Genomic DNA, 13,981 nt, shown 5'->3' on the forward strand with positions numbered 1-13,981 from the left:
AGCAATAGTACGAGGTTACAATTTGTGAAGTGCATTGAAAATCTAAAATTCATTCGAAAATGGCATAGTTTATCGATGTAAGCATGAACACATTATCATTTTTACGAAAGTTTTCAATTATAAGTAGATTTGGCAAATTAAAATCAAGAATTTTCTGTTTGTCATTGCACAGTAGATCTACTGCAGAACAACAATTTCTTGTAATGACTCGTGTACTGTATCGATCTACCGGACTTGAATACAATTTAAGTCTTTAACTAAGTAATAATAATAAGTATATCTAATAATAATGATGAAAATAATAATAACAATCATTTTCATCAATTCGTTATATTTCTCAGCATCCCTCCTCACCATCATCCTCGTTATGAATATCAATCTTTAATGAAAAGAAGACATACATCTAACATTTAAATTATAATATTGATAATACAATTATATTTAGCAGTCAGCAACAGAAAAATATTATATCTTAATAGTGATAAATAATAATAATGTAATATATATTATCATGATCATATCTATTAATACATTGACTGTATATTCTATTGTTTGATTGCACTATAACAATCAACATTATCATCATAATGATGATAATCATAACTTAATCTTATTATAATATTTCAGCCAAGTGAGTTGCCCCTCCAGATACAAACAAAAGGGGGTTCACTCCAAGTTAGTGAGTGCCATTTGATTCATTGGCATTTTAATAAAGTAAAATATGAAACATGTGATTTCAAAGGCTCATAACCTCATAACTATGCTCATATATATTTTATAATATAAAATTACTGTTGTTTTTTTAATATTCCAGCTAGGATTTTTTGTTTTTATCTTTTAATTTTTTAATAATGTGGATATTTTTTTATATAATTGTTACAAGTAACATGTATCTTATCATTAGTCAAATAATTAGTAGTTGTTGAATATAGGAAAAATGATAAACAAACGTCAAACCTCAACAAATTTAACAGTGTAAAATATTAGATATGTATATTTTTTTTTAATTAGATGTCAAATAAACCTCTCCCTGTCAGGTGCTTAAATAGACTACATGTTTTTCAATTTTCAAACCAAAAAGCTTTGATCGGTATTTCCAACTACTTTAGAATGTTCCAGTAAAATGTTTCCTTTTTAATACCTACTTTCTCATTCCTTCAAATATTTAAATAAGTAATACGGAACAGTTCCTGTTTCCTTATTTAGCCATGAAAAAGGAACTAGAGTGTACATAAAAACCAAATATAATGAATTTTTTAGGTTTCAATTTATTATCACATTAAAGGGGCCTTTTCACAGATTTTGGCATTTTTTAACTTAAGCATTAAATGCTTTATACCGATAAATGTAAACATTGGATCGTAAAAGCTCCAGTAAAAAATCAAGAATAAAATTAAAAAAAAGGAAAAGAACATTGCCCGGACCAGGTTTTGAACCAGTGACCCCTGGAGTCCTGCCAGAGTCCTGAAGTAAAAACGCTCTAGCCTACTGAGCTATTCCGCCGAGTACATACACGTGAAGTATTTTATACCTTATATAAGCAATCTTCGTAGTTTCACAAAATTTAACGACAAAAACAGAACTCTCCAAATTATTCAATCGTTTCGCGTTGCAACGCTTTATAATTTTTAGGTTTTAAAATCGTCAAAAGATGCATATAATGGCTATATTAGACCATGGTAAATGTTCAGTATTACTGTTTCCTCACAAATATCATAACTAAAACGAAAATTTGCGAATCTGAAACAACTTTTTTCAATTTTGTCAATTTACCAAAGCGTGAAAAGATCCCTTTAAATAAATGTATAGGTTTATACGTTTGGTTGATGTGAAGTAAGTATTCGAAGTAGTTAATGGCCTGTTCAGTTTATACCTCAAGTTCGGGGAGTCCCGACCTCACCCTATTCTAGCTATTTGATAACAAACTATGACTAATTTCTTAAAGATAAAATGATAAGATCTGTGCAAGATCTGTTGTTTCAAAACTGTCTAAAAATGACAATTTTTATGTTTTTTGACATGCTTAACTTCCTGTTGTTTATCATATGTATGACTTTTTTTTAAATAAAATTTCATGACAATGTAAAATCACAATATTTGAATCCAGACATTATAGGAAATGAAAGTGTCCTTACTGTGTTGTTGCTGTTGTTCATTATTGAATATTTAGAGGTTATTACATGGGGGTGTTTAGCTTCTGACACACCTTTCGAGTGTACCCATATAATTTAAATGGCACACCAAACATTGAGAGGTAAAATTCTGGGGACCGTTTCAATAAACATCGTAGTACACATTTACTATACGATAAATTTTTCGAAGATACATAATTGCTGAAGTCCATATCATATGATTATACATTTTCAGTCCTCAATTGATAACATTGGCATCTCAAGCGCCATATATATATTTGACGAGCATGGCGAGCTAGCTTGTCTACTTATTAAGATTACACAATTCTCTTGTAAGTTAAAATTGTCGTACGATCGTTTATGAAATGGCCCCCAGGGTGTTAAGCCCTATTTAAACATATATGTAGAGTTTATTCAACATACATTAGGCTTTAAGCCCATGAGTAAACACATATTACAACACAATATATTCACAAATGGTCAATGGCGTTCAGAATTGTTAACAGAACGTAGATCAAATGCTTAATACAACAAATTCATGTACACTTTATCGTATATTGTATTTTTTTTATATAAATAAGATAAATAAATGAAACATAAATATATTACTATTAATAGTAAGTTACTATGCGATAATACCATTTCTAAGACTTGTAAGATTGCGCCAGTGTAGGGCGTTAGCTATTTTCCATATAGTTTGCGTTCTGTTTTTGTTTATACCTATTTGCCCTTAAACAAAGTGCGAAAATTCCCTTTTCCATTATACAACTAAGTATGCTGCACGTATTGAAGTGCTTTATTTTGTGTGTCCATCCCATACAGTTTTAATATGGTTCCACCTGTCTGTAAGAAATTGAACCTGAACACACAGTTATGAAGTTGGAAATGTAGACATAATTCTTGGAATAAACTGTCTGTTTTTGTTTTTTCAAAAAAGCTTCATATGCAGTTAAATCTGTTGTAGATTTACTGTTTGACAAATTAAAAGTAAAATTGACACTTGCATAACATATAATAAAATTATTTAAATAGATTTACTAACAAAACTCAATATTCAATTGCGTTTTTAATCCCAAAAAATGAAACTGTATCAATGCGTGCATGAACATAGTTTAAACATACAGTTGATACAAAAAACAATCACTGTTCATAAAAAAGAAATGGAAAAGGGCTTATAGTACTTAAATTATGAACAGAATATTAACACAAATACATTCATAAAGATCAAGTGAACAGTTTTGTTTGAGGAAATCACCAAAATGATCACATAATACAGTGTTCAGGGCAATTCTTGGTCACAATTTTAGTTTTATCATATTCTGACCCCAGCTCTTCTTTGGAAAAATGTATGCACATGTTCTTATACTGGATGGTGCTTTCAACATTCTTTTCTTTTAATATAAAACTTTCCAGATAATACAGTTTAATTTTATGGATAAAACGATTGTTTGTGTTAAATCAAAATTAATGTGTGTTATTTATCGTTTCAATAAGAACAACAAATGTTGTTGACTTTTGAACAAAATAAGTTTCTTTGTTGCATAAATACTTACAAAATGTTATGTTTATTTAATTTATTTTGTTGGCATGAATTTTTTTTAATACCATGGCATTTTTTTTTTAATTATAGTTCAAGGACAAGGATTTTTAAGGCAAGGTGCACTCCTTTTTCATTAACATGTTTTATTTTTGTTATAAAATATTACTGTGTGTGCATGTTAGCCTTGCTTTAGGAAATGTATGCGGTCTGCACAAGCAAATCACGGACGAAACTTTTTAGTGGCTAATCTTTGAAATCTCCACTTTGAAAATTGTAGGAGATTTTTTAGGAAAAGGGAGTGGGGCAATTCAATGTTCTAAGGTACCATCTGGTCAGTTATTTTCTCTGTTTATAAAAGAAAATTTGATCAATCTTTAGCTATGCAAAATACACATGTTCTTGTTGTAATTGATGAAGAACACTCTTTTGTACAGTTTTGTGCTTGTGGATTGTCTTCTTTGTTTGTATAAGTTACACTCCTTTTATTCTCTGTTTTATTCACAACTTCTTTATTCTTTTTATTTGTTACTCCCCGTTAATTTTCTGTATTTGTAACACTCTGAATTAGTGTAAAAAAATTGTTTCACTCTCATATTTTTTGTGTTAGTTAAACTCTCCTTACTCTCATTATTACTTACTCTTTCTTTTCTGTATTATTTATACTTTCTGAATTCTCTGTATAAGTTGCACTTTCTGAAGTGCCTGTATTAGTTACAGTCTCTTAATTCTCTGTATACCGGTAAGTTACACTCATAATAATCTGTATTAGTTACACTTTCTTAAGTCTCTGTATTAGTTACACTCTCTTCATTGTCTGTATTAGTTACTCTCTTAATTATCTGTATCAGTTACACTGTATTATTTCTCTGGATGACTTACACTCTCTTAATTTTCTGAATAAGCTAAACTCTATTAATTCTCTGTATTAGTGATTCTCTCTGTTAAATCTATGTATTAATTATGCTTTCTTGATTCTCTGTATAAGTTACACTGTTTCAATGCTATGTATTTGTTACACTGTCTGAAATCTCTGTAATAGTCACACATACTTTTCTGTATACGATACTTTCTTAAATCTCTGTATAAGTTATGCATGCTTTCCTAATTCTCTGTTCTCTTTTGTTTCCCTGTTTTAGTTACACTGTCTTACTTCTCTGTATTTAAGTTTCTCTCTCTTAATTTTCTTTATTAGTTACTCCCTCTTAATGCACTGTATAAGTTACACTCTTTAAATTCTCTTTACAAGTTATACCTCTTATTTTTCTGTATTAGTTACACCCTCTTAATTCTCTGTATAAGTCACATTCATAATCTAAGTTCTATGTATTAGTAAACTGTCCTAATTCTATGTATTAGTTACACTCGTTTAATTCTCTGTTTTATTTAACTCTGCATTCTTTGTATTACGTAAAAACTCTTACTTTTCTGCATTAGTTATACTTTCTTAATTTCTGTATTAGTAACACTATATTAATTCTCTGTATTAGTTACACTATCCATATTCTCTGTATTAGTAATGCTATCTCCAAATAAATTACACTCTATTTATTCTATGTATTAGTAACACACTTTTACTTTTCTTTATTAGTTATACTTTCTTAATTCTCTGTATTTGTTGCTCTCTCTTAATTATCTGTACAAGTAACACTCTCCTAAATATCTGTATTAGTTGCACACTTTTTTGCATTATTTATACTTTCTTAATTATCTGTACAAGTTACACTCTATTAAATGTATAAGTGATAGTCTCTTAATTATCTGTAATAAGTACACTCTTTTATTTTTCTGTATAAGTTACACTAGCTTAATTCTCTGTATTAATTATCCTCTCTGAATTCTATGAATAAGTAAAACTGTTTGAATTCAATGTATTAGTTACATGCTCTAAATGCTGTGTATTTATAACACATTTTTATTATTATTATGTATATGTTATACTTTATTAATTCTCTTTATAATTAAGAAATTACACTCTTTTAATTCTCTGTATTAGTTAAACTCTCTTAATTCTTTGTATGCATAACACCTCTATTTTGTGTATAAGTCACACTCTTAGTTCTCTATACAAGTCACACTCTCTTAATTCTTTGTATGTATCACTCTCTTAATTCTCTGCTCTGATTTCACTCTATTATTTCTCAGTAAAAGTTAATTAAATGTATTAGTTGCATTCTCGGTGTTCTCTGTGTTTGTTACACTCTATATTAATTCTCAGTATAAGATACACTCTCTTAATTTTTGGTATAAGTAATAATCTCTTAATTCTTGAATTTTATTAATACCATAATTGCTCTAAGTTTTTGATACCAAAATATAAAAAAAATATAGGACTGGTGTCTGAAAATTTAGAGACAGATAAGTGATGTTTGTCAATTATTATATTGAAATAAAATAAATTCATATATGTGCAATAATTGTATTGTGTTGTACTCTCCTTTCTCTACTTAAAGAACAACACAACTTGACTTACCGTAATTACTCTATGTTTTCGGACACTTTAAAATAATTATTTTTGTTCGTGTCCGAAAACTTAGATACGATATTTGACAGAAAGTAACTACAATGTTGTACTTTGACCAACGAGTTCAAAGATGAGCAATCTTTCTTCTGCATGCAATTATTCAAAAAGTACTTAACTGAAAGGAAAAACTTTGGTGTGCGTTCATTGATAATCAACGTGCATTCGATACCGTTAACCATAATGCATTATGGGTTAAACTTGTTAAAGCCGGTATCAGTTGCAAAATGATTAATATGTTACAATGTATTTATAAAAATGTCCAGTCGTGTCTCAAGCTGCCTAACTTTTCAAAAGCAAATAATGCTAATACTTCTTACTCAGATTTCTTTGAAGTAACAATGGGCTTGAAACAAGGGGAGCCACTCTTTTTGGTATAAGTAATAATCTCTTAATTCTATGTATTAGTTAAACTATTTGAATTTTATTAATACCATAATTGCTCTAAGTTTTTGTTACCAAAATATAAAAAAATACAGGACTGGTGTCTGAAAATTTAGAGACAGATAAGTTATGTTTGTCAATTATTATATTGAAATAAAATAAATTCATATATGTGCAATAATTGTATTGTGTTGTACTCTCCTTTCTCTACTTAAAGAACAACACAACTTGACTTACCGTAATTACTCCATGTTTTCGGACACTTTAAAATAATTATTTTTGTTCGTGTCCGAAAACTTAGATACGATATTTGACAGAAAGTAACTACAATGTTGTACTTTGACCAACGAGTTCAAAGATGAGCATGTGATGTACTGATACTCGCTAGTATATTGAACCTGTAATTAACGCAATAAAAAAAAGAAAACTGTAAATTCTTTGTTTGTTCATTTCTGATAGTTGTTGTCTAACACCTTCCATTGTTCGTAAAACTTGCAATAGGGTGCATCACACTTTGAAGCGTTTAGTATTTTTCACAGTTATTTTAATGAGAAGGGGTAGTACCATTGCGGTAGATAATTGAACTGTTAATTGGCACTACCCCTGGTAATTGTCATAACGCTTGTGCTATCGGGTGAAACCATTGTTTAATACCGGTTTACAAAATTATTTACCCAATAACGCAAATGTAATGGTCCCTTGCCCTCAGGCTTGCACCTGCCATGTTTTATGATGTTAATCTGGTTGTAAAACCCCATGATCGAAGTGTCATTAGATATCGAAAACAGGACCGAAATTTGGTAAAATAGCGCTGTAAAATATACTGTAAGAAAACTTAGAGACATTAATTATGGACAAAAACTCGTGTGCCCGAAAATTAAGAGTCACGAAAAATAATTATTTTTGCTAAAAAAGGGGTGGCAAATCTTGATTTGTTCATCAACAAATATTGACACAACAGGTTTTTCCTGGCCATTTTGGATAAAAATCATATAAATTATGGTTATAAATTTTGTAGGTTGTTTAAAAAAAGATGAGATATAGAATCTAATAATCATATTAAGTCATAAGAAACTTCTTTCTAAAAAAAAACCGATTTTTTTTTAAATTGGGATTTGTAAAATAATTTCGGTTTGGGATCGGGTCCGTTTGTTTGGGATCGTGTCCATTTTATGGCTTTTTTTACATAGCAAAAAAAACCCTGCAATATCTATATTTTTTTACAAAATAAACCTCTTAATTCATTGTATTAGTCACACTATCACAGTTCTCTGTATTAGTTACACTCTAAATTCTCAGTATAAGTTACACACTCTAATTTTTTGTATTAATTACAATCTCTATTAATTCTCTGTATAAGTTGCACTCTATTAATTCTTTGTATTCGTTTCACATTTGTACTTTTATGCATTAGTTATACTTGCTTAATTCTCTGTATAAGTTACTCTATCATAACTCTCTGTATAAGTTATACTCTCTCAATTCTCTGTATAAGTTACACATTCTTACTTTTCTGTATCAGTTGTACTTTTTTAATTCTCTGTATAATTTATACTCTATTATTATCTTGATAAGTTGCAGTCATTTAATTCTCTTTATTAGTTACACTGTGTTATATCTTTGTATTATTTACTCTGTCTTATGTCTCTTTATTAGTAACACTTTCTTAATTCTCTGCATAAGTTACACTTAATTTGATCTCTGTATTAGTTCCATGTATAAGTTATAAATACTTAATTCTCTGTATCAGTTACTCTCTTTTTTTGTATTTGTTACACTCTATTTATTCTCTGTATTACCGTAGTTACACACTTGTACTTTTCTGACTTCTGTATTATTTATACTTTCTGAGTGAAATACAGTTCTGTACTGCTAAAACCACCAACATCATCAGCTTAGAACCGCCTATCAACAAGTGTTTCGGCCCTTTAATCACAGGACACTCTCCAGGCGGCGGGCCCGCAGTGTTGATCAGACACTACGTGTTGGTGGTAGGCTTCCAGCTCCTCTCCTCTCTCTTTATCCACAACCAACTGGATGCCCTTTCTGCTGCTAGGCTCAGTTTGCCCACTGCTCTCTTCCTGTCTGCTCCTTTGATGCCCAAGGCACTGAACATTCTCCACAACGACTGTGCTGGGAATCCTCTAGTGCCGATTTCAACAGGGTAGAGCCACACTCGCCATCCTTTCTCTCTGCACTGTTCTTGCAGGTATGTATACTTGGCCTTTTTCCGTTCGAAGGCCTCTTCACAACGAGATTCCCAAGGGACTGTCAGTTCAACCATGATCAGACACTTATCTTTAGTGGACCACAACACAATGTCAGGCCTTAATGTTGTCTGGATAATGTTCGGGAACACTAGCTTTTGCTTCAAGTCAACAGACATTTCCCACTGATCAGATTCATCTAATACAGAACTGGTAGGCTGCAGTTTTTTAGGCGCCTTTTGTCCTTCCTTCACGAACTGAATCATTTGGGGTTTCTGTCTGGGCCTCTTCTTGGTCCTCTCGCGCTCCAACTTGTCAGCGAGTTCCTGAAGAACACTGTCGTGTCTCCACCTGTAGCGTCCTTGGGTGAGGGCTGTGGTACACGATGACAGAATATGTTCCATGGTTCCTGTCTTGTCACACAATTGGCACTTGGGGTGGTCCTGTAGACCCCATCTGTGCAGGTTTGAGGGTGACGGTAGCAGGTCATAGACTGATCTGAGCAGGAACGCTATCCTCAGTGGTTCGTAGCTCCAAATATCAGCCCAGGTCAGTTTTCTTTCTGTCGTTGTCCACTTCGTCCACGCACCTTGGGCACCGATAGCCACAGCTTTCGCTCTTCTGTCTTCTTCTTCTGCTGCTCTGACTTCATCTTGCACCATTCTCCTCCTTTCCATGTTTCCAGCAGAGCTCCATAATGTTATCTTGGAGCTGCCAAGCCCCTGTCTGCCTACAGCTGTGATGCCGACAATGTCTTTTTGCTGGAGTCTTTTCTCGGCCTGTTCGACTGCTTGGCTTGCTGACCACTTTCTCCCTGTCCTAGTTTCAATCCCAGCATTTCGGATTGAACTGTCCTGCGATTGCTTGAGCGTCACTAACAGTCGTGTCTTTGCAACTTTGAACTCCTCCACTAGTGATGATAGCGGGAGCTGTAGCTGGTTCGATCGCCCATACAATCCGATGCTGGTAAAGCTTGGTGGTATTCCCAGCCATCGGCGCAAGTGTCTGCTGATCTTTCTCTCCAAGCATTCGACAGAGGATGTAGGTATTTCATACAGCATAAGGGGCCACATCAGTCTGGGGAGAAGTGCATTCTGGAAGAGCAATGCCTTGAACTTTCCTGGTAAAGCGGATTTGTCGATTTGTTTCAGCCCTTCCTGGAGCTGTGACCTGATGCGCTCTACGTTTGCTTTGTCACTAAGGCTCGAATCAAACCACTTGCCCAGGCACTTTATGGGGCTGTCCATAATTGATGGTATGTCTTCCCCTTGGACTTGTAGGGTGAACCGTTTTGTGACTGATCCGCGCTTGATTACCAGGCTTCTGGACTTCTTGGGTTTGAAATTCATTCTAGCCCAGGTGGCTGCCTCCTCCAATACCTTTAGTACCCATCTTGCTTGTATGTGTGTCTGTGTTGTCACTGTCAGATCGTCCATGAAGCCTCTGTTTGTTGGCAGGTGTAACCCTGTAGATGTCTTAGGCCCGCGGGTTTCTTTGTTTGCAGGGTTGATTATGAGGTTCATGCCCATCACAAACAGGACAACTGAGATGGTACACCCGGTCACTATTCCCTTCTCCAGTCTCTGCCAAGCTGTCATCTTCTCGCCAACCATGAAGCGCAGTTTCATTCCACTGAAGTACGCAATGATCATCCCTTGAATGTGTTCAGGGATATGGTAGTACTGGAGGGCTGATTCGATGAGCTTATGTGGAATAGATCCGTAGGCGTTTGCAAGGTCTAGCCATACTACAGTCAGGTCTGATTTGTTCACCTTTGCTTCTCTAATGAGCTGGCTGATTGCACTGGTATGCTCCACACACCCTGAGAAGCCTGGCACTCCACCCTTCTGAACTGTCGTATCAATGTACCCATTTGTGGTCAGGTAGGTTGTCAGTCTTCTGGCTAAGATGGCGAAGAATATCTTGCCTTCCACGTTTAGCAAAGATATTGTTCTGAACTGGCTGATGTGTTTGGAGTTCTTCTCCTTTGGAGTAAATATACCTTCGGCATGCAGCCACTCATCATGTATTATCCCCTTCCTCCAGATCACCTTAAGTAGGTTCCATAGTCTACGCAGCAGGAGAGGGCACATCTTGTAGACCTTGTATGGTATCTTGTTTGGTCCTGGGGCTGATCCCATTCTCGCTTTCCTCACAACTTCTTTCACCTCTAAGAGCGAGGGCTCTTTACTTTCCAGTGGGAATGTTGGGGGTGCCACAGGTTCTAGTCTTGGGCAATCCCCGAGTGGTATTAACCTGTCTGGATCTGAGTGAACCTGTCTGAGGTGTTCCTCGATGTCTGCCATGCTGGTTTCTAATTGGCCTGACCTTTCTTTGTCCAGAAGTTGTTTGGAAAATTCTTAATTATCTGTAAAAGTTATTATTTCTTAATTATCTGTTTAACTCTTTCCCCCATAAGAAGCAAAGTGAAAATGGCTTTTGCAACCAGCATGAAATCAGAACAGCCTGCGAGTAACTGGCAGTCTGATCAGGTTTTATGCTGTTTGCTGCTCATCAGTAACTAAGGGTTGGAAATGAAGCCCTTAAAACTTGAATTTAGTAAGAAAGGTATTTAATTAAATGTAACTTTCTAATGGACTTCAAATGCGTCAAAATATGTATCTAAGTGGTGAAGGGTTAAGTAACACTCTCTTAATTCTCTATATTTTAGTAACACACTTTTTATTTTCTGTACTCTTTATTCTTGGTTTGATTTATAAAAATTGTAATTCATTGTACAACTCTTTTAATTCTCTGCATTAGTAGTATTCTGTTAATTCTCACTAGAAGTTACACTTAATTCTTTTTATAAGTAACACTCTCTAAATTCTATGAATGAATTAAATTCTCATAATTGTCTGTATTTGTTACTTTTTCCTAATTCGCTGAATAACTTACAATTACATTCTCTTATTTCCATGTATTAGTTACACTCTCTTAACTAGCTGTTTAAATTACTCTCTCTAAATTTACTGTATGATTTACACTGTCTTTGAAGTAATAAGTTACATTTCTTAATTCTCTGTATTAGTTTCACCGTCTAATTTTCTGTATTAATTACACTCTCTTAATGCTAGTAATTAGTTACATTGTTAAATTTTCACGCCCGATGAACATAACTCGGATAGAGTTAATCCTGTTTATATTGAACAGCTCGACTGCCCATTGACAATAGAAGAAATTACTAAGTCTATTAAGTCCATGCACCGTTTTAAGTCCTGTGATTTTGATAACAATGTAGCTGATTTTTTTATCGATGCAAATGAGATTATATCGCCATATTTGTGTAAAATATTTAATTACTTGTTCGATGTTAGATCTTATCCCATATCATGGACAAAAGGTGTTATCGTCCCTATTCATAAAAAGGGCGACAAATCAAATCAAGCTAACTATAGAGGGATAACTCTTATTAATATTACTGCAAAGATTTTTCCCTTGTATTACGAAATCGCATTAACAAATGGTCTGAGAATGAAAACGTTTTTGAAAGTTGCCAATTTGGTTTTAGAGATAACCATTCGACGACTGATGCAATCTTTCTTCTGCATGCAATTATTCAAAAAGTATTTAACTCAAAGGAAAAACTTTGGTGTGCGTTCATTGATTATCAACGTGCATTCGATACCGTTAACCATGATGCATTATGGGTTAAACTTGTTAAAGCCGGTATCAGTTGCAAAATGATTAATATGTTACAATGTATTTATAAAAATGTCCAGTCGTGTCTCAAGCTGCCTAACTTTTCAAAGGCAAATAATGCTAATACTTCTTACTCAGATTTCTTTGAAGTAACAATGGGCTTGAAACAAGGGGAGCCACTCTCGCCGATATTATTTATCTTATTTATTAATGACGTTTTTAAAACCATCAATTTGGATGATTTAACTGGAAAAGATGTAGAACTTCTCTCTATGTACATGATTTTGTTTGCTGACGACATTGTATTATTCACGACAAATCAGCTTAGTTTACAAGCCCAACTAGATGCTATATATTCGTATTCAGTAAAATGGGGCTTGAAAATAAATATCAATAAAACAAAAATCTGTGTTTTTGAAAAACGTAAAACAGTTGTAAATTCTGAAATAAACTTAAGTATTAATGGAGAAAGCATCGAAACTGTCGACGATTTTACTTACTTGGGAATAAATTTTACCTATACAGGAAACATTAAAAACGCTGTTAAAATGTTACAGGACCAGACTCTTAAAGCCTATTGTAGTTTAATATCTATTTTTGATAAAGTGCAATTAGACATTAAAACCAAGCTTTCATTATTTGACGCCATGGTCGTTCCAATTCTCCTGTATGGCTCCGAAATCTGGGGTGTCTATAACATAAAAGATGTTGATAAATTACATGTGCGATTTTTGAAAAACCTCCTCGGCGTCAAACAGCAGACTCCAAACTATGCTGTCCTTGGTGAATTTGGTCGTTTCCCCCTCTCTATTTTATGTAAAGAAAGGGCGATACGCTTTTGGTTAAAAATTATGAAAAATAGAAATTCTCCTATCTGTAACATATACTCCGATCTGTGTAACACTGGTAGCAGTGGCTGCTGGGCCAACAGAATCAATACCTTGATTGACCATTTAGATTTTAACAATATTCGTCATAATTTCAATTATGAAATTAACTACTTTCCAAGCTTGAAAAATAAACTTAGAGATATTTTTGTTCAAGAATGGAAGGGAACTATTCAATCAATGTCTAAATTACAGCAGTAGTGCTTATTCAAATCTGAATTTGTCTGTGAAAAGTACTTATTAAAAATACAAAAATATGACCTGCTGAAACAATTTGCCCGTTTTAGACTATCGTCGCACCATCTAGAAATTGAAGTTGGCAGATTCCAAGGTATTGATCGCGATCAGAGACTTTGTCGATGCTGCAATATGAACGTTGTTGAATCTGAGTATCACTTCCTACTTTGTTGTGACAATTATAGACACTTAAGACTGAAATTTATTGGACATATCTCTTGGCCTACCTTAAATTTATTCCAAACTTCTATGACATCGAAAAAAATAAATAAAATATTAGGAATTTGTAAATACCTAAAAGAAGCTATGTTATATAGAAATAATACCCTTACTGAATTATCTGTTCCTTAATCCAAAGTATATCAACGTTTCGTTACATAAATAAATTTTATGTATGCATGTAGATTATGCTTGAATATGTATATATGTACTTT

The 13,981-nt window shown here is 33.4% G+C and overlaps 1 protein-coding gene across 1 annotated transcript; it reads right to left on the reverse strand.

Annotated features, from left to right (window-relative positions):
* Nucleotides 1-8,052: 8,052 nt before the first annotated feature.
* LOC127845991 (uncharacterized) lies at nucleotides 8,053-11,087 on the reverse strand. The gene is made up of 2 exons (XM_052377172.1): nucleotides 8,609-11,087; nucleotides 8,053-8,060 (listed from the first exon to the last, which is right to left on the reverse strand). Exons 1-2 carry the CDS (start codon nucleotides 11,085-11,087, stop codon nucleotides 8,053-8,055), a joined length of 2,487 nt encoding a protein of 828 aa, XP_052233132.1.
* Nucleotides 11,088-13,981: the final 2,894 nt, after the last annotated feature.

Source organism: Dreissena polymorpha, chromosome 9 (genome assembly GCF_020536995.1).
Source record: "Dreissena polymorpha isolate Duluth1 chromosome 9, UMN_Dpol_1.0, whole genome shotgun sequence".
Taxonomy (NCBI): domain Eukaryota; kingdom Metazoa; phylum Mollusca; class Bivalvia; order Myida; family Dreissenidae; genus Dreissena; species Dreissena polymorpha.